The 24,238-nt window shown below is 39.3% G+C and overlaps 1 protein-coding gene across 2 annotated transcripts in view; it reads left to right on the top strand.

Annotated features, from left to right (window-relative positions):
* OGFRL1 (opioid growth factor receptor like 1) overlaps positions 1–24,238 on the top strand; it is an 85,311-nt gene that overhangs the window by 31,942 nt on the left and 29,131 nt on the right. Inside the window, exon 3 of one of the 2 annotated variants that reach the window (XM_079299149.1) lies at positions 4,754–4,786. The exons of the other annotated variant lie outside the window; for it this stretch is intronic. Coding sequence (XP_079155275.1) covers positions 4,754–4,786 — 33 coding nt within the window. The remainder of the gene's footprint in view (positions 1–4,753; positions 4,787–24,238) is intronic. 2 annotated transcript variants of the gene reach the window in all.

Below are 24,238 nucleotides of genomic sequence, written 5' to 3'. Positions count from 1 at the left end.
AAGCAAAAAGTTTAAAATTGTTGATACAAATATTTCTTTTACCTAGTTTAAAAATATATTGACTTTGTTTTTAGATTTTTTTGTGTGTCTTCTAGCAGTTATATGGGAAAGGAAACCTCTTCTTTTTTTCCTTTCCCTTCATATAGTTGCAAGGCTCGTGAAGAAAATGAATGGGATACATGAAGAAAATGAATGGGTAGTTTTATTTCTTTGAAGCTGAAAGAGAGCTGAAGGAGAGCCCTGAGATTCACCTCCATTTCTAGGTCTTCCCCATCAGACAGAGACTCCAGGGTTCCTCTTCACATACCCATATATATAAATATATGTCTCTAAAGTGGAACACAGAATGTTTAAGATGGGAAAAAACAGAATTCATTGTCATGGGCTTGAAGTAATCTTAGAAGCATGCCAGGCTTTTTTTGAGGAAGTTTATAGCAAGTCATTGTTACCAGGATAACAAGGTGTTCACTGAAGCTGTGTGGCCATGCAGAAACAGGCAGGTGAGAAAGAAAGCTTGGCAATTTGGAGAGAAATTTTCCTTCTTGTAGGAGAACAGCAGTAGTGGGAGGTTGTCATTTTTGTGGTTACTACACAGAGATGGAGACATAGGAAGGGGGATCCACCAGACCCTAGCTAAGTTCTAAGGATGCCTGACACTGTGTCTTCTCCTTCCCAAGTGTGAATGTCAATTCTTAGTTCAAACTGACATGGCTTTTACACTCTATACTATGCTTCTTGAGGGATGGCTGATCAGTGAAGGAGGTAAATTTGGAATATCTCCAGATGTAAAGACTACACAGTCTCCAGAATTCCACCAGGCAAAGAAGGAAGAGTTTTAAATAGCTTGCTTCCCTGGGCCTGCTCCTTTTTAAGCTGTCTGTATTCAGAAAGGGGATTCAACACAAGTATTTTTCCTCTTAAGTGGGTGACTGGAGGTGGGTCAAGTAAGCTTCTGTGTAGGCAAGTTAGCCTTCACTGTGTGCATTATGTATTTTGAGGAAGGTTTTGGGACAGTTTTGTTTTGTAAAAGGCAATATAAGAGGCCTTACTATGTAAATAGTGCTTCATTAGTTTTGCTAGTGGCATAATATTTATAGTGTTCAGTGATATTTGCCCCCATTTTAATGGTGTGCTTGATGCAGAGCAGAAAGATTAACTTTTTTAGATGGCCATGATTACACAGAAGGTAGCATAAAGTGAGCTCATCTTACAAGCCTTTGAGGTAAGTTAGACCTTACACTATATATAATGTTCTCCCTGTTTGCAGACAGGGTAATTTCTCTTTATTTTATAGTCTTCTGCTGTTGGGTGATATAATTGAGTGGTTCTGGCTATAACAAGTGTTCTCTAAAGTGAGCAGTGAGTAATTTGTGCATGTTGACACCCAGCTTGTTGTCATTGCCACAAATTAAATATCTAACTTGCTACAGAATAAGTTTTCTTTTCAATCCTTCCCTTTTGTGCTTTGTTGTAAAATGAAAGCAAATTAGTGACTGCAGTTTCTTTATAGTGTGGCATTTACTAGGCAACTCAGAGTCTCTTCTTTCCAGGTGATGGCAGGGCAGCTTTAATTTTGTGTTGTTAGTTTGTTGTTGCACTGCATTCTTTTAGCAGCTCCTTCTTACTTAACTCTCTGTACTACATTTTACAGTCATATCCCTCAAGTGGAGGATACTGAAGCTAAGGGAGGGCGAGCAGGTTTTAGGATCAGGTAAATAACTATGTCACTAACCTTGCCTCTTGGAGATCTGAGGGTTAAATCTTTTTTTGCAGTAATAATCCTTTTGTGCTATCTTTGCTGAGACCATGCTCACTTGTGTGGCTATCAGTGCAGGTAGGGCCTTCCCCTAGATCCTTCAGGGGAAGGATTTTAGCCTGGCTTTGTGCAAGGCTTGCTGGCAAATAGCCAGCTGTATTTCTTAGACACCTACAGAAGGACGTGCTTTGCAATGGAAGCTGAGCAGGCAGGTTGCTGTATCTGGGTACCTGGGCATAGATGAGGAACTGTGCCTGGCAAGTGGAAGGCATCTCTCTTGGCAAGTGGGTATCATATATGTAGCTTCTTATCCTCCCCAGGTGCGTCACCTTAGACACATCTTTGACTATATAATTATTAGCAGAAAAAGGAATAGCCACCTGAAACAATTCAGAAGTCAAAGTAGAGAAGCAGTACAAATACAGTAGACCTGTGCTTAAAGTCATAATTTAATTGCTGTCATGTTCTTCTGTCATTCCTTTTGACTGTAGTTCCTTTAGAATAAGAATTGCTGTGTCAAGTATGAATGAAGTTCTTGCCAGAAGATTTTCTTAAATTATTTGAAGTTATCTGGTAGACCTTTCAGAAGCACATCTGAAATATGTATGTAAAACTGACTTTTAAAGTCATAAGTCACTTGGGTCATTCATTTAAATGCTAAAGCTGAAGATTATATAAGAAGTCTCAAAAGTCTTTGGGATTTTGTGAGACCATAATATCTTACTTAGTTTTTATTCTGATTGTTCTTGTTCAGAAACTACAGATTCTTTTTGCTTCATGTGTTTTGAGTATTTCCTTGTCACTGCATCGTTTGCCTTGACAAGTTTTCTTCTCTGTGTGCTGACAATATGTTCCCTGTTACAGCACTGGCTTTCACAATTTTCTTAGATATGAGGCCCACAGCTCCTTTATAGGCTTATTTTGAAAGCAGAATTTTTTTTCCTGCTATAGACAGTTTGGGGGTTTTTTTCTTCTGCTTACTTTTTAGCAAATACAATATCAATGCTTTCTGAGTTTACATAGTTCTGTGGGGTTTTTTGTATTGGGGACATACTAGGTTATTGGGAGAAGGGTCATTTTTTTGTTCCATGTATTAAACTTGGAAGAACTGTTCTAATGTTAGACTGTAAAGTAGGTTAATATTTTCTAAGTCAGCTGTCTTTAAGCCCTGAAGTTTGAATTGTACTGAAAAAGTAATTGTAAATAGCAATTCTAACCAATGGTAATAAAAGATGCACATCAAGATTATATCATGATTGATGTTTTAAATATGGAAAAGAATCATCATAGCTCTTACAGGATGAAAGTAGGATCTATTAGCAATGGAAATATCAGACACCTGTCAGCTAAAGATTGAGTGTACTGCGATAAATTCTGTCAGAGACTACCACAATATTATTTTTCAACTTTCTCTTGTAAAGGGCTGAAGTGCCTTCTGCAAATCATACTTAATCTGCAAAACCTTGAATGAGAAATGTAAGGTCTCTTGCAGCAGTTCATGTGGGATTTCAAAACTGGCTCTGCCTTCAGGAGGACCTGGGTCTCGATTAGCTACTGAGATGGTTACACCTGGATTATTCTAAGATTTACTCCTTTTCCTTGGTCTGAGAGAGCAGCTCCATTACTTTTTTTTTTTTTTTTTTTTTTTTTTTTTCTTTTTATTTATTTATGCTTTTGTTTCTGCTGCTGGATTCATTGTTAAGCCAATGCCAGGCTGTTTCTTGCAGGGCTGCCTGGCAATCTGATTGGTGTGCTGCTTAATTGAAGTCAGGGATTTTCCTCTTCTATTATATGCCCTAGAAAGAGATCCAACCAACAGACACCACTGACATGTAAAGTTGGCAGAGTGTTTTAGGAGAAATGCATCTTCTTAGTGGAGAGCTAGCATAGGTTACTTAACTGCTGACCAGAGAAATTATTTACTGGGGACAGACAGCTGAAGAAAGAAAAATTCTAATTCTTACAATTTGTGCCACCTTTGCCCTCGTAGTCCATATTCTTTTATAGCAGACTAGAAGGTAAATGGTAAAGGTGCCTTCAGATCTATTTCAGCTTTTTAGCCTCCTGCAGATCTCTAGGCTTCCTTATGAATCGTCAAGCAATGGACAATTACATAGTCCCCTTCTTTCCCCTCCTGCTGCTGCTCTTGTTTCCTGACCAAAGGGATTCTCTCCAGGCACTGGCTTTTAGATATCTATCCTGAATTTCAGAAGTACTGGACTGATATGTAGGTAATGGTAGAGGAGAAAACTATATAGTTACTTTGGTCCAAATGCAACATACTTCATGCCCACAGAGCAGCTGTTTCCTCAGAAAGCTGGCCAATATACTGTGCTATAAATGGTGTTCATATGATGATGAGTACTGTACTAGTGTTGTGGCAACCCTTCTATGGGTTATGCTCTCAGCAAAAGCTCCTCTACCTTTTTGATAGCAGATTAATTTTTTTTAAAGTACATTGCAGTGATTCTGTAAAACAATTCATGTCCTTGGTCACTTGAACATGGTTGTGGGTTATTTTCTCTTCTGAGGATTTTGACTTTTGTTCTACATGAGATTTTTTTTTCTGATTAGATTCTCTTTAAAAAAAAAAAAAATATTTTTTTTTTTCCCTTTTAGAGGTGATGCCTTCAAGGAAACTGAATACTTAAAATGTTTGAGGGGAAAGTACAATCTCAAATGTACCTAGACTGCTGTTAACAGCCACAAGTTACTTAACCAGACTCTTCAATTTATCAAGCTATATCTTTAAAAGTGTTCTTTTCCTCACAGTATTCAAAAGTGTCCCCAAACCATCATTCCTCTGTTAATTAAAAATAAGCTAGATGGTGTAGGCATTTTGTGAGGCAGAACTCTAAATATCACCTTTAAATCATGTTAAAAGCTTCCAATCCTTTGGAAATTACATGACAGCTCTTGCTTGTAGAATGCAAAGACCATTTTTCTGCTGTGTGCATTCATTAAAATGGTGAATTCTCTGTTCTCTGTTCTCTGCAGGCACAACTTCAGGACATGCAGGAGTACTTTGGAGTGAGCTGGCAGCAAGCCTTGCAGTACCATGGTGGCAGTAACACTGGCTGTCCTCTGAAGATGCTGAAGCTCAGCCTTACTTTGGACTTCTTTCTTAGACCCTCCAACTTGTTCACAAAGAAATTAACACTGATTGGGATTCATATGGTCATGGGTATGGATTTTTTCCTCCCGTTACTTGACATCTGCATGTTTCCAGCAGTCAGTGATGAAGTCAGTACTAGATCTCCTGACATTTGGTCTGTTCTTGGGAGCTCTGAGTGACAGGTATTGTAAACATCCTACACTCTCAGCTGTGGAAACTAAGAAAGCTGGGAGAAGGCTGTTTACTCTCCCTGCCTTGGAAATCATCTGGAGGGCAAGGATGGAATATTATTGATTGTATATCTGAAAGCCTGTATTTCATGCTTTACATTATGGTGTCAGTAAACAAATTGTCAATACATCATACCATTGGTGTCTTGTGTTCAGACCAAGGTCAGAAGGGCCTTAATGATATGCTTCAGTTGTACTGCTGGCTTGAGGGAAATTTAAATAATAGCAATAATACACTGCAATACTTCCATCCTTAAGCAGTTATTAAAAAAGACCTGTCACACTGTTTGTTTATAGGTAGTGTGGACATCCTCAAGTTGACACATCAGTATTGTATTTAATCAAAATCACCCTTAAATGGTTGGTACTTGTTTTCTAAGATCTACTCAATTCTCATTTTCTACCCAAAAGAGCTAGAAACAGAGGTTAGGAGGCAGAAGTGTTCTAGAGGAAATCAAGTTTCTGTTTCTTTTCAAAGAAAGTCAGAGGAGTCAACATCAACTCTAAATTAAATTAGGATACAAAGGTCTTATACCTTATGTTTTTCACTTGGTGTTCCCTTCTACTTGCTCCCCAGTCTGTATTATACTTTGTGCTTTGTCCTGGCAATCTTTCTCTTCCTCCTTGTCTTTCATTCATTGTGCTGTAAGCCAAGTAGAACTTCTCAGTTTAAATGTAGAATAAGCTGAAAAAATATTTTTTCCTTTAAATCTAATATCCTGCTGGCATGGTCCTAGATACTCTTAAAGTGAGTTTTGCAGCTTTTCTTAAGCAGGGACTCTGGCAGAAAGAATATTGTTTTCCTCTTTTCTCTTTTTCCTTCTTTATGGGGAAGGGACACACCTTTTGTGTGCCCTTTAAGAAATTTTTCATAATATAGTTGAATTCAAAGATCACTGTCTAGTTTCTTTTGCAAGAACACTCTTATGTCTTCAGATCCTACTGCTTCAGCTTTTTAGAAAAGGCATTTAAATATAAAATCTTTAAGGGCTTTTAGAAGTGTTTAGTTTTCAGGGTTTGGAAAGGGATGGGAGTAGAAAGACTCCCATGTCAAAATCTGTAAGGATTTGAAGTAGCACTTACTCAAAATGGACAAAAAGGAATTCAAACTTTTATGCAGAACTTTTTTAAAGTCAGCTATTTGAAGTAATAATTCTTTTTCAGGCTCTGGCCTGCTTTCCTATTGGAAGAAGGAGTAAGAGGGAAAGCCAGAGTCACGTTGCTGTAGTGAAGGACTAAGTTGATGAGTTAGAAGAAGGATTAACCCCTGTAAATGATTGATTGTTTTAAGGAGATGTTAGCTTTTAGACTAATCAGACGATAGAGGGTAGCATTTCCTAATACACAGGGTTCCCTTAGCAAAGAGAGATTTCTGGGGATGATGGAGCACAGTTGCTTCCTCCACTGCATGACAATAGTGATTGTAGACTATGCTGTTCAGGAAAGACAACCTCCTGAAGAAGATAACTTCCTGAATTCCTGAAATGTGAGCTTGTGTATTATTTCTATTTAGACATGCTTTGGGTTTGGAGTCATTATTTTGTGTCAAATAAAAATACTTCTCTGTATTTAATATTACTTATCACATTAAAAAGTGACATTCCATCTTCCATTTCATCAATATAAGACTCCAGTTGTCCCAACTTTGTTGTACATTTTTTCCTGGCCCATGCTCTCCTGGCTTTATACTGACATGATTTGTTTAAACTGCAAGCTAATTCAGTGGCTTGACCCCACTGAAAACTAAATAAGCAAAACATCTTTGATGTGGATCAGCTGCTTATTCCACCACTGTCCTGTGGCCTGAAATGCTACTGAAAGTCCTAATTCCTTCAAATATGGCCACTTTCTTGAAGAAGAAAAATACTGTTTATTTTGAATGGATTATGTAGTCCTTAAGCAATAAAATAGTGAAATGAGAGGATTCTGAATATTTTCTTTGATATTAAATTGTTCTGTTGATGTTGTCTGAATGCAATTGCAAGCATGGTGCTAAAATAAATTCAGAATAAATTGTTTTAATTAAAATGTTTCATTTTTTGAACACCATTTATGCTTCTCCTTAAAAGATTTATTGGTAAAGTCTAAATAAATTGTGTTACTAAAAGGGAGCAATTGGTAATTTTGCTATCTCCACACCTTTAATTGTATAGGTATCTTCTGATGTACCTGCACCACACTGAGCACTGTGTAAATTGCATAATTTCTAGATCACTGAGTTTTTTTCCCCCCTGAGGTATTACTTGCCGAGCCAAAGGCAAACATGTCCTTTTCTCTTCTTAATCCCAGACTTCAAAGAGTTGAAGATTCTTTCCAGTCTGTCAATTAAACAGAGTTTTTCCATTGTGGAAAAAAATGTAAGAGGGCTGTTTCCAAAGCCTGTTGCCAGTAATGAGCTTTGGATTAGGTCCATGGAGAGGTAATCTGGATAGCTACCACTGCAAGTCATCTCTGGGAAATTGCTGGTTGTAGGCATGGCCTTTTTTCTTGAAGGGTGGTTCTGCCAAGATGCAAAAATGACTTGTTCCAAGTGATTCTTGGCATCACCCTGAACAATATTATTCCTGCCTGTTATGGTCAACATGCCTACACTGATTGTTTCTATTTTTTTTGTTTGTTTGTTTTGAGGAAAGGACAGTTCTTGTTACCATGTTTCTTAATTTCTAAACTTTGTTTGGTCTCAGTTTGTTTGGGCTTTTTAAGCTGCATTTTTGATTATGTAGTCCTTCAAGGTAATTGTCAAACACCCATTATGTTTGGTAATATAGGGAGTGACCGTGGGAAGAAAGAAAGAATGTGTGGGAGTACTCAGGCAGAGCTGTTGCTTGTACTGAGATTGCAACCTCAGCTCAAGGTTTACAAGTGAAATATTAGAAAAATATTGTATTAAAATTTTCAAAGAGCTGCTGGTGAGGAAAATGAGAGGTGAAAGGGGACAAGAGGTCATTGACTTGTCATCCAAAAGGTGAAAAGTAATATAATGTTGATTGTAAATGTAAACATTTCCTTGGTGATGCAGTGAAAGAAAGCAGCAATTTCCCTTAATTCTTATACAAAAGTCAAGTTCTGTTTTATGCAGTAAATCTCACTGTCTCTGATTTTAATTCAGTACAGGAGAATTGAAAAGTCTATGATGAACTATTCTATTTAGGAGACTTATACTGAAATTGAACAAGAAAAGAGAGTTTGCTTGAATAAAGAAAAAAAACACATTATGTGGGTTTCAGTCATAATTGTCTTGAAATGAGCAATGGAGTTCTAGATCTGAGTTTTCTCTGTACTGTGATTGAGATAAAAACATGAAAAAGCAACTGTCCTGCAAAATGGAAACAGGTGTGGAACATCTGCAGTACAAATATTCATTGATATGCAAACAAATGTTTTTACAGCTTAAAAGTACATTAACTTAAATTCCGATCAAACACTTTATTCAGGTTTTATTCAAAATTAGGTTCTGTTTCTAAAAATTCTTTTTATATAAACTGATTCTCGAAAATCATATTTAATTAAATAGAATGCAAAAGCTGAAGCTTCTGTTACTTTTGTGAAGATTTTGGTTCTTGTCAACTCTTGGGTTCCATCCAAGACCTACTTAACTACAATTAAGCTGTTGTTTCCTTGTTTTTGACCTTTAGTTTTAAGGCTGTTAGCATGAATTAAATGGAAATACGCTTCTCTAGCAAACACTTTATAGAATAAGCAATCTTCAGCTGAGCAGTACAGTCTATAACTACAAAGCTGAGGACTTGCTTATTTTAAATGGTGTAATATGATAGTTAATTATACCTTATTGAACTCTTCCAAAAGGAGAAAAGAGGCTGTGTTGCATAAGCCTTATGTTTGCAATGCTGACTCTACTTTACAAGAAGATTCAGTTTTGTTTCTGCTTAAGTTAATAGGGGATTTTTGTTTGCTGCCTTGGTGCTGTTATTAAACTGTTAAAATAATACTGCAGAGAGCTGGGCTCTAATCCTGGTTTTGGACAGACTGTCTGCTTTCTCCATTGTGAAAAAGATGATACTTCCTCTGTAAAGGCAGAACCCCATGTTGTTCATGAGTCTCAATTGCAATAAAGCATGCTTTCTAAAATCATGCCATCAGAAGCTGGTTTGTCTCATTGCCTTCCAGCCTTTCCTGTGATTTAGATTCCATTGCCTGCTTGTATTGCTGGGGAAACAGAAAGGATGTTACAGACCTAATGCAGAGTTATTGTAAAGGCTGCTGAGAGCTCCTCCTTATGCTTCTGTTGTGATGCTGTCCTCCCGTGGATGAGAAGAGGGCATACAGATCTTCTAGTGGTTTTAAGTGTGTGCTTGGAGGGCAGCCACAGTTTGTACAGGTGTACCTACCAGCTGAGGGCGTGAGATCTGCCCAGTTGTGGCACCATGGAAATTGGCTCCAAGCCATCCTCACCCTGCTTTGAGACACTGGGTGTATTTTTAGCTATGGGAGTGCCCAGCTCACCTTGTTTTGTTATTCAGTTTTCGAGAAATACATTGGGTATTGTCACCAAATCCTTGGATTTCTGGGATTTCCATCATTTGAAGGCTGTATTTCTCCAGTTGTTCCTGTGTAGCCTAGAGCATCTGCTGGCTCAGGTGTTCTAAAAGAGTGCTTCTAAAATAACTCAGCTCTGATGGGCAAAGAATAGGTTGATGTTGACAAATGAAAGAATTTCAGGATCTGTGAAATTTGTTCTGTAGCTTGGCTAGAAATAGATGGCTCTGTACACCTGTGAGCTTTGTAAATAGTTGAACTTTGTGCAACTTGCCTAACTTGCAAAGTTGTTGAAGGACATTGGGATGCCACCAGATTTTTTGCTTAGTTCACGAAGTACAGATGAAATATGCACAGTGGTATTTTTTTTTCTTGTATGTGATCATACAGCACAGATATTAATGGAGCTGCTAATTAAGATCTTGCTGCTTGACTGTGCTCAGTTTAATTTGAAGTATTTAAAATATGTGTAAATGTGGCACTTGGAGACATGGTTTAGTAGTGGAATTGGAAGTGTTAGGTTTATGGTTGGACTCAATATTAAAGGCCTTTCTAACCTAAATAATTCAATGATCCTAGGACTCTATTGATGAAAAGCTACAATATGCTTTGTGCCTGCATGAAAGAGCAGATCAAATCTAAATTGAAATAGATCATGTTTTACTGCCTTGGGGTAATTGTGTGTAGCATAAAGCTTTTAAATTAGAGGAGACAAATCCAGTAGTCTCCATTGCCACTCGGAGCAGGTGTGTGTCACAGTGTATAGATTTGCAAAAGCAGGAGAGACCAATCTTGTCTGTTCTTTGCTGAAGTCCTGTCATTCATGAGAAGTCCCACAGCTACATGTGTCCACGGCTAGAAGCCTGTTATGTTGTCTCCTGGGGACCCTGTCCCTTCAGATCCCAAGCAAGGGCTCTCCAGAGGGTTTTTATTACCTACTTTCCCTGTTGAAAGGGAGAACTATCAAGTTGGTTTTTTTTTTTTGTGATTAGCCTTGCTGAAGTTTGCATGCTCCAAATAGACTTAGCAGGTAACCAGAGGGGAGCTTGGTGACTCTGTACCTTGAGATACAAGCTCCTCTGCTAACACAAATCTATTTTTTTGGTACTTTCAGTGACAACTCTTATTCCTACAGTTTCTTTTCACCTATACTTAAAGGTTTTATCCTCTCCTGCAGAGGTGGGGGAGTGTGCTAGCCCAAATGCTCTTTAGTGAGGCTGTGCTGTCCTTTGGAGATTTGGTTTAAAGCTATGTGAACTTGCCATGTCACATGGCTTAGAATAGGAGAGGAGCAGGACTGAAACTCAGAGAACTAAAGTAGTTGGACTGAAAACACCTGGTAATATTTTTCTATGAATTCCTGAGCTTTTCCAAGTGGGGGAGAAAAAAAGATCAAAAATTAGGAGTATTAAAGATAAATTGATGTCTGAACTGTCAGTTCAGGAAACTCCAGAGATAAACTGAATGGAAAGTTTTCCCCTAAGGTCCCCATGGAATTTCTAAAGACAAATCTAAATGGAGAACAGCATGGATTTGCATCCTTGTCTACAGGAACAGAATAATTATTTGCAGCCAGAAAAAGAAACTCCAGGTTCTTGGCAGAAAAAGAAAGATGTCTGGCTCAGAGACTTGAACTGAGTTGATTTAAAGTCTTTCAGGGGCAAGTAAGGTTTTTATACATACAATAGAACGAATTTGTGAAAATGCAGTGGAGGGAGATGAAAAATATTGCTTCTTACTTGAAGATACATATACATGGATTTGGTTTGAGTATTTCTGCATGCTCAAATGTAGTATGGCAAATGCACTGTTTACAGTAAGCAAGGTAATTACCTTTTAAGGAATATAATATATTCCCACTTCTGATTGCAGTCTACAGCTTAGAAACAATACTTACTCTGAATATTTTAACAAAAATGCCATTTCTATTTGACACTTCAATCTGAAATTACAGAAAAGGTAGATGATGCTATCACCATCTCCCAGTTTGAGCAATCTGAAAAATATATGTGGGTTTTAGGTGCACAAAAGTTCACAATGATTTCTTGATTGTTGTGGGAAGTAGTTCTGGATTTTGGTTTATTGGGTAGTTTTTTATGTTTTAGTTTTGTGTTTGGGCATGTGGATGTTTTATGTTTTATCCTTTCTTAGTAGATTATGCTGTTCTTTTGATGTTTGATCTTGCTGGAATCATTAAAGCAGCATTACACTGGTTTTACTCCCTTCCCTTCTCTCTCTCACTCTCTAGTGTGTATTTGTGCCTAGGGAAGCAGGAAGAGTAAGGATTTTGCTTTTGTCCATTTGAGTGAAGATTCCTGTGCTTTGCAGGTTTTTGGTGAGGGCTTTGCAGGCTTTTGTGGGTGGGTACTAAACCAGCAATTGGTTCTGCAGTATGTGAGAGAATGAGTCATGGACTGTGTGCTCTGCGGCTTGTACAGAGCAAGAATCCAGCAAGGCACCAGCAGTAGACTGGGCTCTGCTTCCTCAAAGCCTTCCCTTCTGATACCCCTGCTAAACTTAAAAGAAACTTCACAGGACTGTCCAGATTCATTTCTCTTCAGATTAACCAGAAAGATGGAAAAATGCATATGGCTGTCACCAGTAGGGATAGTTCATGTGGTGTAGCAATCTAAGGTTTTTTTAGTTGCCTGCTTTTCCAAAGAGAATTTGAACTGAGACTTTAAAAAGTGAGCAGGGGAGAAAGCTTTACTTTTTCAAGCAAGAACATTGGCTTTTTTTGTGGCCTGGTTCTGAGGACTTGCCTATACCTGGGCTTATTCTGAATAGCTCTCCACGATGTCTTTGTGAGTAGAACAGGGGCTTTGAAATACAGTTTCATATTTGTATCATCCATTGTATTTGAAATGCACTCTGCTTTAATACTAACAGACTTTAGGCAGAGATAAGTTCTTGACAATTTGTTGAAAACAGAGTCTTTTCATGGAAATATTTTCTATTTTTGAGAAAGAATTTTTGAGAAATGTGTTTGGATCCAGACTGGTTTGTGTGTGAACATAGAGGGCAGACCTGCAGCACAGGCACTGGGACTCGAGTGGGATGTGGGAGACTGAAATGTACATGTCTCTCACTTGATTCAAAATGAAAACAAGTCTTGAAATCAAATATAGTTCTTGTACACTATGAAGACATCGACAGTATATTTTTCAAATTAAGTCATTCTAATTTCTCATTTCTTTAAATGTAAAAGCATCTAGTTACATTTGGAATATAATTTTTGTGGGAGAGGAAGTCTGAGGACTCAGGCAAGGGCTGGTCATGCAGAAAGTAGAGAGGCATTTTTCAAAAGGCACAACTTGATTCTTGCTGATGCTGACAGACCTGTGGAGACCAACATTCAGCAGATGGGGCTATACCCTTCTGATAGTGCCTTTAAACTGTGTCCTCCTCTGGAGTAGTATTTTGGAGGTAGCTCTGTGAGGTTCATCCAGGGCTGTGGTACAGGACAGGAGCTGTCTGTGTTCCTGCTGGTCCCTGGGGTGGCTGATGCCAAGGGACCTGAGGCAAGGCTGTGAGAACAGAGCAGAAAATAAGTTTAATAACATGGATCTCTTTTTGGGGATTTTTTCATGTCACTGGAGGCTGCAGGACTGACAGAGGCAGGGTCTGCCCCTGCTGCTTCTGGAATGTTAAAAAATACTAATAATAAACCTGTCTTCAGTGCTGCTACCGGTTTGGTAGGACACTTTGCTACTCTCCTCAGCACTGCTCTCCATTCAGCTGAAAATCATCTTTTTCCTTGGAATTGAAAGGAATAAAATTGTTTACTCAGTCGTCTATGGGACCTATTGTCTCAAGGCACAGTCAGGTACAGCCAGCCAGCCCCTCCTCTGCCATTGCCCAGCTACCACCCAGCTTGCCAAGGTTCATCCTTTGGCTCAAATACATGAGGAAACTGCCTTCTACTGCCTTGAGGAGAAACCAGCAATAATGGCAAGTCATGATGTAGTAATAAAGATCGAATTTTAATGAGCAGGAGCATGGCCTAGCTCCTGTTTTCCAAAGCTCCTGTTTTCTGTTTCAGGACAAGAAAAGTTATTTGCTTCAAGGTGAATGCTGTACTCTGCTTTGTCTTTTTGCTCGTTTAGGGTTTAGGCAATAGATAGTTAAGGCAGTCAGATTTTTTTTTTTTTTTAAGCTAGCTAGTCTGTGAATTATAGCAGATTTGGCCTATTTTTGGAGAGTTTTGAGGAAGAGATGCTTGCAACAGCTTGCAGAAAGGACAAGCATTGCTTTTGTAAAATTCTCCATAATGTGCCAGCATCAGTGTTGCTGTTATTTGGTTCATAGGTTTCAGTAGTCCATAGGTTTTGCCAGTAGTCTCTGTTTCTGGAGGTAGGGAGAGGTAAGACCTTCCAGCCTGGTGAAAGCACAAAACTTGATTGTTTTCAGATGAAGCTCCAACTGCACAGCTAGCAATGGTCACACCATACTTCTTGCTAGCTTTTTTCATTTTTTTTTGTCATCCCACAAGTACAACCTTCTCTGTCCCACTACATTCTGGAAGAATTCTTTGAGGAAAGACAACAAAGTACAAGATGATAGCTTTATACCATCTCAGATGGCTTACAAAGAATGGTATGAGACTCCAAATAATTCCTTTGGTGCAGGAAAGAGAGATGTTTTATTTGAGGAAATGTAGAGGACAACTCTTAAGCCTGGAGCTTTCAGTGACAGTTTCTTTTCCTATTTTCACCTCACTGAAGTCCAAGATAAATTTTTTAATCAAGATTTCTATATATATAATTGGGCAACAGAGTGCTGGGAGTCTGTGGATGGCTTCACTTTTTATACTTCATAAAAGAAAAGGTTGGGATTTTTAATTTATGTTAGAAGAAGGTGCCATGTGGTGCCGTGTCTGTCAGCGCAGTCAGTACTTCATCCATCTGCTTAGGCTTTCTGTCAGCAGCCCAGTTGAGCAGTGTGGTTGTGTTGATTTCTGCCTGCAACACAGAGGGTTTCACTGGACAGAGACTATGCTATTTAAAGTCTAATCATCTTTATCATTTGAATGAGGGCAGAGGGGAGGAAAGCAGAAATGCAATTCTGTGTGTGTGCCTCATGTCTGCTGGCACACAACTGTGGCAGCCATTGGGACAGCACATTTGTCTCAGGCTTAGCACCCTGGTCTTAGCATGTCTTACAACACAAAAAATTGTAACTCATTATTGGAGTGGGTTTGTTTTTGTTTTTGCTTAGTTGGGCTTTTGGAGTTTGTTTTTTTTTTTTTTTTTTAAATTTCTCTAACAGGAAGCTTCAAGCTTTTGCTCAGGATCAAACTTTTCTGGTGAGTGCTGCACTTTAGGCCTTCACACCTGAGTGTGGACTTACTGAAGGAGTGACCAGCTCTGCTTGAGCTGTGAGCTTGAAACATGCAAGTAAGGGTGGTTAGAAATCAGAAGATTGGCCTTGTGCTATGTTAAGGCAACTGTAGGACCAATAAAATGAGCATTCACAAGTCAAGAAAATCTGGAATTGCAAAATGCTTGCTGTATCACCCAGACACAGCTTGGCAGTAATTGCTGCAGGGTATCTAAATTAAGCAATGAGACTTCTGTGGTGGCAACTGCTGTGAAAGACTTTGCAATGTACATCATCTCCTCCAAGACCCAAATGCACTTTTTACATTCAAGGGGGTTGTTGTCAGCAAACAAGCCACTGAGGCCCTAAATCAGCAAAATACTTTTAAGAATATCCTTAAGCACTTTGTTGTTGATGAGAGGAGATGTAAGCTCTTAATTATTTGTGCTGAACCAGGGAGATGGGAGGCTTCTCAAGTATCTTTTAAAACACTTAAATGCTAGCTGTGCCCTGAAATGCAGAGCCTGAGCTACTGCTGCCTTACTCTCTCTCAAGCTGCACTTGTCCTGTGTGAATATGCTCACTAACCTTCAAGTAACTTGCCTTTCATCTAATTCTTAGTGGGAATTTTGCCTATCCCAAGTGCTTATCAGTTTAGAGGATTAGGCATAATGCTGTTTTCAGCTTTAACTGGAGCACTTTTGATAACTGTCCATCTTATTCAAATACTACTGAGCATGGAATAATTAAATAATCTGAAAGACAAATGGAGTATGAAACCAGGAGGAGAACTGACTTTGTGTTTTATGTGTTTGCATCTATATCATAACCAGCTATTGGTAGATACTTCATCCCTATCAGCACAGCTAGCATTTTGGAGTTCACCACAGGAGGCAGAAAAAGGGAGACAAGAGCTCCCCATCCCCTCCCCAAAGCAGCAGGCAATCACAGCTGTTCTGAAGGAGAAGGTTTGTGTCAGCAGATCTTATACAGCTATGCTCAAAACATTTGTGTCAGCAACCATGAAAGCTGGCCCATCAGCATTTCTGTTTTATTCCATACACAAAATGCATATTACTGAACAATTATGCCAAAGGCAGGGAATATTTCTTGATAGCACAACTTGGAAGTAGCATCTCCCTGTGGGAGCAATCATGTCCCATGCCACAGAAGTCTCTGTGGATTGCAATGTAAATCCTTGTTGCAGGTCCTTGCTGTAAGATTATGTTGAGAGCCAAGTCATTTGGTGTTGCATCTTGGCCAAGGCAGTCTTGGCCTGATCCAAAGTTCAGGGAAAGTAGTGAATTGTTTGTAATTCTAAAAAAAACTTGTTCAAGCGTGCTCCCCAAAAGCATGTTCATTATAAAGGAAGTTTAGTGATATTTAGATTTTTGGCCTCCAAAGTCTTCAGGGAATACATAAAACACACGATGATTTTGGTGTGCAGTTTAATCTAGCTGGTGTAGAGTAGAAAGGAGAACTAGGGTGAATTTTGAATAAAAACTGATTTACTGTTTTAATATGTGTTTACTGCTCTAGCTCAACCACCATTTAACTGTGTTTTGGTTGTCTCCATTAAGAAAGATGTTTTCATTCCTCTTTTGTCAAAAGTCACAGTTCAAGACACTTTAATAACTTTGGTGGAGGAACAGAATTGGGTTTTAATTTCACTTTTTATTGAATAAGCCCTACTTTTCTCTCCAGTGAATAGGCAACAACTTGCTGCACAGTTTTCATCTCTGGTTATGATAAGCACAAGTTCTATAAGAAACACACCAAAGATACCCAAACAAAACATCATGCCTAAAGTAGTTAAGGAAGTAGGAGAAAAGAAATATAAAAGTCCATCAGCACTCATTGAGGATTTGATACCTATCCATAAACAGGAGCTTGACTAATTAACTGCATGAGTCTCCATGTCCAATTTCTGATAATACAAACCACTTTGGACATGGGGACTCATGGTCCAAGTCAGTGTGGAAATTGCTGTGATGCTGAGATCTGCCTTGCCTAGCTGTTGGTTGTTACCCCCAGTCTGCTGCTGGAGGTAACTGCTGCCAGCCCCTCAGCAGCACAGCACATTTTACAAGACACCCATTTTTTTTAAGCAGCCTTTGAAAGCACTTATCATAGATCTGGATACCTGTGTGAGGTGAGGCAAGAATTAGGTGTGCTCAGAAGTTTGCAACCAGGCTACTGGTGCCAGGTGGTAATATCCAGCTGGGAGGGACTGTGTGTCTCTCTAACAACTTTAAAAATAACAAACAAAATTACAAACCCCAAAATGAACAAAACAAAGCCCACCAAAAAAAACCCCCCAGGAACAGCAAAGTCTGCTGCAAAGTCATCTGACCGCAGCTGAAGCCAGTTTAAAAGAAGTGAGAGTGTAAATTTTAACAAAACAATAACAAAGGATACAAGGTAGAAGAAACGTTTTCATGGAGTTGCAGTTTCTTTCTTCCTTTCTCTCTTTCTTTTCCTTTCTCTTTCTTTTTTCTCCTGAAATCAGGAGACTCTCAGAAAAGAGAGAAAAAAACCAAGTTATTAAGTATGCAGTATTTTGTTTTCTCTATGGACCTTCTAGTAATATGGTATTTAGTCAAAACAAATAAATGAATACAATAGATTTTACTGTGTTGTTTTTCTGAGACAATGACCCAATTATTAATTTGTAGCCATATATGCAGGCACAATCTCAGAAAATGAAAACAAATGCCCTGAGGACTTACTGTGGATGCTTCTATATAAGCTAAAGAATAGTTCCAATATTGTGCCATCTTGAGTATCTCCCCACCACTTAGGGACTGAGTTGATAGTCATGTCCAGTGATGATTTGTTTTCTCAGAACCTCCTCCTCAGTAGTACCTTAATGGCTCTGATGTGCAGGATACCTCCTGCCTTCTGTCATGTAGGTTCAGAGTTGGCACTGGCCAAGAATGTTTGCAGGTACCACACAGTGTTTCCATTATGTTTCTGATCTCACTGCATGCCTTCCTGCAGGTTGTCTAGAGGCTAGGATGTTCCCTCTCCATTGGCTAATGGTGTCCATGAAGTGGGTGAAACTAGAGGAGAAAAGCTCTTGAGGATTTTTAATCTTACAATGTTTTGACAATTTGAATGATTTCAGTGACTCATTAAAAGGTAAGGGCCACCAACTGTTTTCTTTGTGAAACCTCGCTAGCTGCCTAGGAGAGAGAAAAGGAAGGGGATCAAGTTGATTCACTTGAAAAACAGTCAGTTTCCTCTCTGTCCAGCCAACTTTAGTGTATTAAAAAATAGTTTTTCCTAATACAGAGCTTAAATTATTCTTTTTTGTTTCAGCTTCAGCCCTTGACACTAGTGCAACTAATCCCAGTGAAAATATTTCTCTTCATTTCAATCATTTTTTTCCTGTGAATATTTATATAGTTATTTAGCTCTTTCCTTTAATTGTTTTCCCTTTAGGCCTAATAAATTTAGTTCTTGTTATCTTACTTTCAAATTGTACTTTTAAATAACGAAGCAGTGTTAAATATAGTTTAAATCAGACAACATAATGCATCTGAGATTTCACAAAAATTTCCAAATTAGGCTTTAGAAGACAATAGTGTCCATTTTACTAAGACCAGCAGTACAATGTTATTAATTAGTCCCTTGTCAGAAATTTTTGAACATTTGAAATAATAACTGCCTTTTAAAAGTAATTTACTGTGTGTTACTGGCATATAAAATCCTATTGTCAGACTTTACGTGAATTCTCCATCCTATTTTAATACTAATTGCAATGACTACTTGAGTGTTTAATTTTTAAACATTGAATTCATTTTTCTTTTGCTTGTTAAAACACTGTGAAATAGCTTGGAAAATTTTGTGACATTTGACATTGGATTTTATAATGCCTGATGGAAGGTATTGCATGTTTCCTCACATCCTGCTCTGGCAATGTTAATGCTATTCCTTCTTTAGCAAGAATGGGACTGGGAAGAAGTCCAGGCTTATCCATCTATTCCTGAGGGAACTGTAGGATCCAGGGGATTATGGGATTCAGAGATTCTTTACTTCTAAAGCATTTGTTTGAATTGCTAGTAACTGAAAAATTTATATACTAAATATATTTGCAAAGCCTCTTATGTACAATTTGTATACCAAACGGATGCAGGACTTGAAGGAATACTAAGTGAGTTTGCTGACAATATAAAATTAGGAGGAACTGTTGACTTGAAGGCAGAGAGGCCCTGCAGGGAGACCTTGATAAATTACAGAAATGGGCAGTCAACCACTGTGTAAAGTTTCAGCATCGGCTCTTGGGCTGGGGTAATCCTGGATGTGCCTTTGTGCTGGGGAACAAGCTGCTGGAAAGCAGTGGAAGGGACCTGGGAGTCCTGGTCAATGGCAAGTTGAACATGGATCAGCAGTGTCCTGGCAGCCAGGAGAGCCAACCCTGTCCTGGGGCAGCAGGCACAGCATCACCAGCAGGGCAGGGAGGGATTGTCCTGCTCTGCTCTGAGCTGGGGCAGCCTCAGCTCCAGTGCTGGGGCAGCTCTGGGTGCTGCAATGTAACACAGACATTAAACTATTAGAGAGTGCCCAAAGGAGGGCACAGGGATGGGGAAGGGCCTTGAGGGGAAGCGTGTGAGGAGCAGCTGAGGGCACTGGGTCTGTTCAGCCTGGAGGAGACTGAGGGGAGACCTCACTGCAGCTACAGCTTCATGGAGAGGGGAGAGGAGGGGCAGGCACTGATCTCTGCTCTGGGGGGACACTGACAGCACCCAGGGAATGGCTTAAAATTGTGTTAGGGGAGATTTAGTTTGGATACTGGAAAAAGGTTCTTCACCCAGAGGATGGTTGGGCACTGAACAGGCTCCCCAGAGAAGTGATCACAGCCCCAAGCCTGACAGAGCTCTAGAAGCATTTGGACATTGCTCTTGGCACATGGTGTGGCTCTAGGGGCTGTCCTGTGCAGGGCCACAAATTGGACTTCATGATCCTTGTGCATCTCTTCCAACCCAGGATATGCTATAACTCTATGAAATGGTATCCTGCAGTTTTTCTGTGGATATTCTCTCTTGAAAAAGGTATCTAGAAGTTAAAAAAATGTAACAACTGGAATCTGACACAAAATTCTCTCTTAGTTCAATAATACATTGCTGCCTATTTGATTTGTTCACTATAATTTTTGCATACAATATTGCCAAGTCATTACCTGATAGTGTATATGGATTTTCAGATCAGATTTGTAGATACTCTCTTGAAATTAAAAGTGGAAGTGATGAGGATTCAAGATCTATCACTGCTTCCTCACTAAGATCTTGACTATCCCTGGTTAAAACTTCTAAGTGCACTTTGAGGCAGAGTTACTGAGACACCTGCAACCTGACTAAAAAATATTCTGAAGATGGATCTTTTGAATGTTTTGACCAATAATTTGAGCTTTGCAAACTCATGCCTTGTGCAAACTCATGCCTCATCCAAGCATTGGATATTTTAAAGCAGGCTTATAATGAGTGATGGAAGTTTACCTTTTTCAGGTGACAGTCTAAACACATTGCCAATATACCTAGTTTAAATTTACTAAGCAAGTAAGCAATAAAATAAAGTCTACAGAGGTAAATAAAACCAGGGTTACTTGGATATACTGAAAATAGATGCATGATGAGTATTATTAAGAGGCGATTTATGCTGACTTTCTAATAACTCTCTGCTAAAATATGTATTTCAGGCAGTTCTGTCAGCTTTATTCTTTTTAATTTTGGTCTAAAGATTTTTATCTGATGTGATTGTTTCCTTTGGGAATTATAAAATGCATAAATTTCTCAGGATGAGAGAGTTTCTGTGATTCATTTTTCTTGGGCTCTGTTGGTTGAGACTCCTTATCAGTGTCTATAGTGTTGTTTTTTACTTTGCATTCTTCTCTTAAATCTTCAGTTTGATTTAAAACTACTTATAGTATAGAAAAAGTTTCCTTTCTGTAGGAGTGCAGAAGGTCTCTGTACTGGTATGGATATAGGAAGCCCTATTCTTTTCATAGGTGGAAAGAAACAGGGTTTGAATTCCCATAATTTTGTTTGTGCTACAACTAAGTTCAGCCTGTGATCATGTTGAAAGTAGCTAGAAACTAATTCTTCTGGGAAAACTTTCTGCCCTAAAACTAAATGTATATTGTTTTACCTACACTTTCAAATGCAAGTGACTTAAGCCTTATGTCTTTAAGTATTAAAACTGTGTTCATCCTACCCATGACAAAAATGTGTCTTTCTTGTTCAGCACAATCAAATACAGCCCCTATTCTGTCTTGCTTTTTGCTTCTGATTCAAAAGGGCACTGGTATCTCATGACTCCTATGTCACACTGAACACCCCATGTGGATGTAACTACACTTAAGATTGCCTCTAATGTCTAGAAAGACCTTATAGAAGAAAAAAATTAGAAGACTAAATTTTACTCTTTCTTGGAAATTGGTGGATGAAAGTTGATACAGATTCTGGTTTAATTTCTTCTAATTATTGTGACTTTCCAGTACTAGCCTACAGAAGCAACAAGAATCTCTGGCTGAGTTCACATCCTCACACACGATTTTTTACTACAAATCCTGCCTAGCCTCCAGCTGCTGCTCCAGAAAATTCTGTTGGATCTTCTGTGAGTGTTCAGGCTACAATGGTGTCTGTTGTGGATCAAGCTGAATCAGTCTCCAGGGTCTTTGCCTGTGTCTGCCTTAACTCCATAGGTAGTTCACACCCCCAGCTCTCTGGCAGACATGGTTAGGTGTCCAAGATTCCCTTGTGCTTCCTCCTGGTTCCTAGTTACTGTTCCAAACAGACACTGGCCTTGCAGAAGTCTCATGTCATCTGCAAGCCCTGTCTGGACTCCAGAGTGTCTCAGATTAGGCACTGTTTCATCTAGAAGTTGATGTCAAAGCAGAGGGCTCTGCTCTGTTACCAAACCACATCTGTCCTGTTGTCCTTTTGAAGAGGCTCACAGTGATTAACTAGTAGCAGCCTGTTCCACCTTCAGGAAATTGCACGTAGTAAGGGATGGGATTAATTTCACCTGATTTTAGAGATCAAACACTTAGCTAGTCTACAGAAAGAGTCTAGACAACTAGCTTGGTAATATGAAAAGAGGTTTGTGATGAGGAGATGATGGTGCCTACTTCTTCCTCATGGTTGAAGAAATGGCTAACTTGAACTGCAGCCCCGGAGTGTGCACCTACATGGTCTGCTAATGAAAGCATGATTAGACTGCAGGGGTGCAGTAAGGCACAGCCAGGCACCAGAACAGCCCAGAAACTCGAGTGTCCAGGGTGCTTTGTCTGTTGCTGTGTTGGGGACAGCAAGTGTCCAGGCACTGCCTGTGGCACAGCAAGGGGGAAGGAGGTGAAGCATGCCCTGCTCCTGGCCACTTAGGAGGAGACTCCTAGCAGGTAGATAGGTAAGGCTTTGAGACATTTCCTTTGAAGATACGAAGCCATGTCTGAAAATATGCCTGGAGAATCCCTTTTATGAACAGAGCTACAGCCCACTAAACTATCCCCACCCTCTCTCAAACACCCATTTATGAGCTTGATGACTACATGAAGCTGTTGTAAGTGAAATTCAATGTGATCTACTTGCTGAAGTGTTTACCCAGTTTCTTAGGGCAGGCCATGGCATATGCTAAGTTCCACATTTCTGCTTCTACACTATTTATGCAGTAGTATTTATGCACATTACCCTAAATAAGGTCACTTTTCTAGAATGATTGCATTAAGTCTACAATGAAGTTCCTTTCCAGGGCATTTCATATAGGTCTTGAGCAAGCCTTGCAATCCTCAGAGGCAAATGAAGACACTTGAAGACATTTCCTCCCTGTGGCAGGGAAGGAAGTTTGCCAGGGAAAGTTCTGTGGTGCTGGCCCTAGGCTGACTAACCAAGTGTGCAAGATTGTTGTCTTTGAGTACGTTGGTAACTTCGCAGTTGTATCATGATCTAAAAGCTGACTCCTTTTTTGTTCTCTTTGTCATCCTGTCATCCTACTATAGATCTATATATACCCACACATGCACAGACACACAGTTATATATGCAAACACACTGCAATGGGGAACGTGGGTGGCTGTTCTCATAGTTCTATTTGGAAAGCTAAAACTAGGCTTTTGATGTTAAAAATGGTGTACAGTGCCCAGAGCAGTGGTTCAGCTTTGCCTCCTCTCCCTGTTTGCTGGGTAACCATGGCTACTGCACTTTCCTTAGCAAGAACAGATTTGTGAGAGATTTCTTCTTGCAGAATTACTGATGTAATTACAAATACCAGCAGAAAGCTTCTGCAATGGAAGTCCAGTTTCTTCTACTGCTTCAGCCTGTTTTCTGGCATACCTGCTCAAGCCATAAGCAAAGCCTGCCCCTGGTTTGCTCAACTGCATACCTGTCACCCCTTTAACTGGTTTTGGTTGACAGGAGGAGCTGACACCACCAGTCCCTGCTCTAAAGAAAATAACCACTAGTTCTGCTTCTGCTGAGTATGTTGATGTTTAGTCATAAATCCTAATAGATTGATTATCCTGAATTGTTTTCACCAGCTGTTGGAGATGCAAGTGTTAAAAAAGTACAAACCCCTTCATAAAAGACATGCAAGAATTTCAGGTCTCCTGCAGACAAGGCAAGCCAGGGGGGAAAATAAATCATCACAGGCACTGTGGTACTGATGATTTGTATTCTGGTAGCACCTATTCCTTAGTTCTGACCAGACACAAAATAAAAGGTATTCCCCTGCCCCAAATGATGGATAATCTTGGCACAACAGAAGGAAAATAGCAGATGGATATAGATCCATCAGGGAATACAGTCAGTCTGGGTCAGGACAATGCCAACCTTAGCTTAGCAACTGTCTAACTTCAGTTGAATTTTTGAGGCTTTGTGACTTTGGAACATTTCAATATGGAGATACAATGCAAACACAGCCATTGTGCTGTCATAATAAAAAAAAAAAAATACTGTCTTGTAACATGTCTAATATGTAAGGAAAGGTTAGATTTCCTTTATTCTTTTAGTGATACCTCTTTACAGCTTGGTTTTTGTGTGAATGTCACCAGACACCTGAGCTCAGGCAACTGAATTACAGCTCTCTTCCCCACAAACATTGAAGATGTCTGATCAGAGCATGCAAACATGGTGCATGATCTTCATTTGGGTAACCTCAAGTGTTGGCATAAGAGTAGCAGCTGAAAAAATGGGTTAGTGTTGGAGGGATGCTCAGCCTAGACACATGCAGAGCTAACATTGCACTGGGGAAAAGAACTTGATATAGGAGTGGAAGAAAGCTGATTTTCACTAGCTGGGCTGAGTAGGCAGAGATCCTACACAGCATG

The sequence above is a fragment of the Erithacus rubecula genome, assembly GCF_903797595.1.
Source record: "Erithacus rubecula genome assembly, chromosome: 2".
NCBI classification, from domain to species: domain Eukaryota; kingdom Metazoa; phylum Chordata; class Aves; order Passeriformes; family Muscicapidae; genus Erithacus; species Erithacus rubecula.
This window is presented reverse-complemented; position numbering and strand designations above follow the sequence as displayed.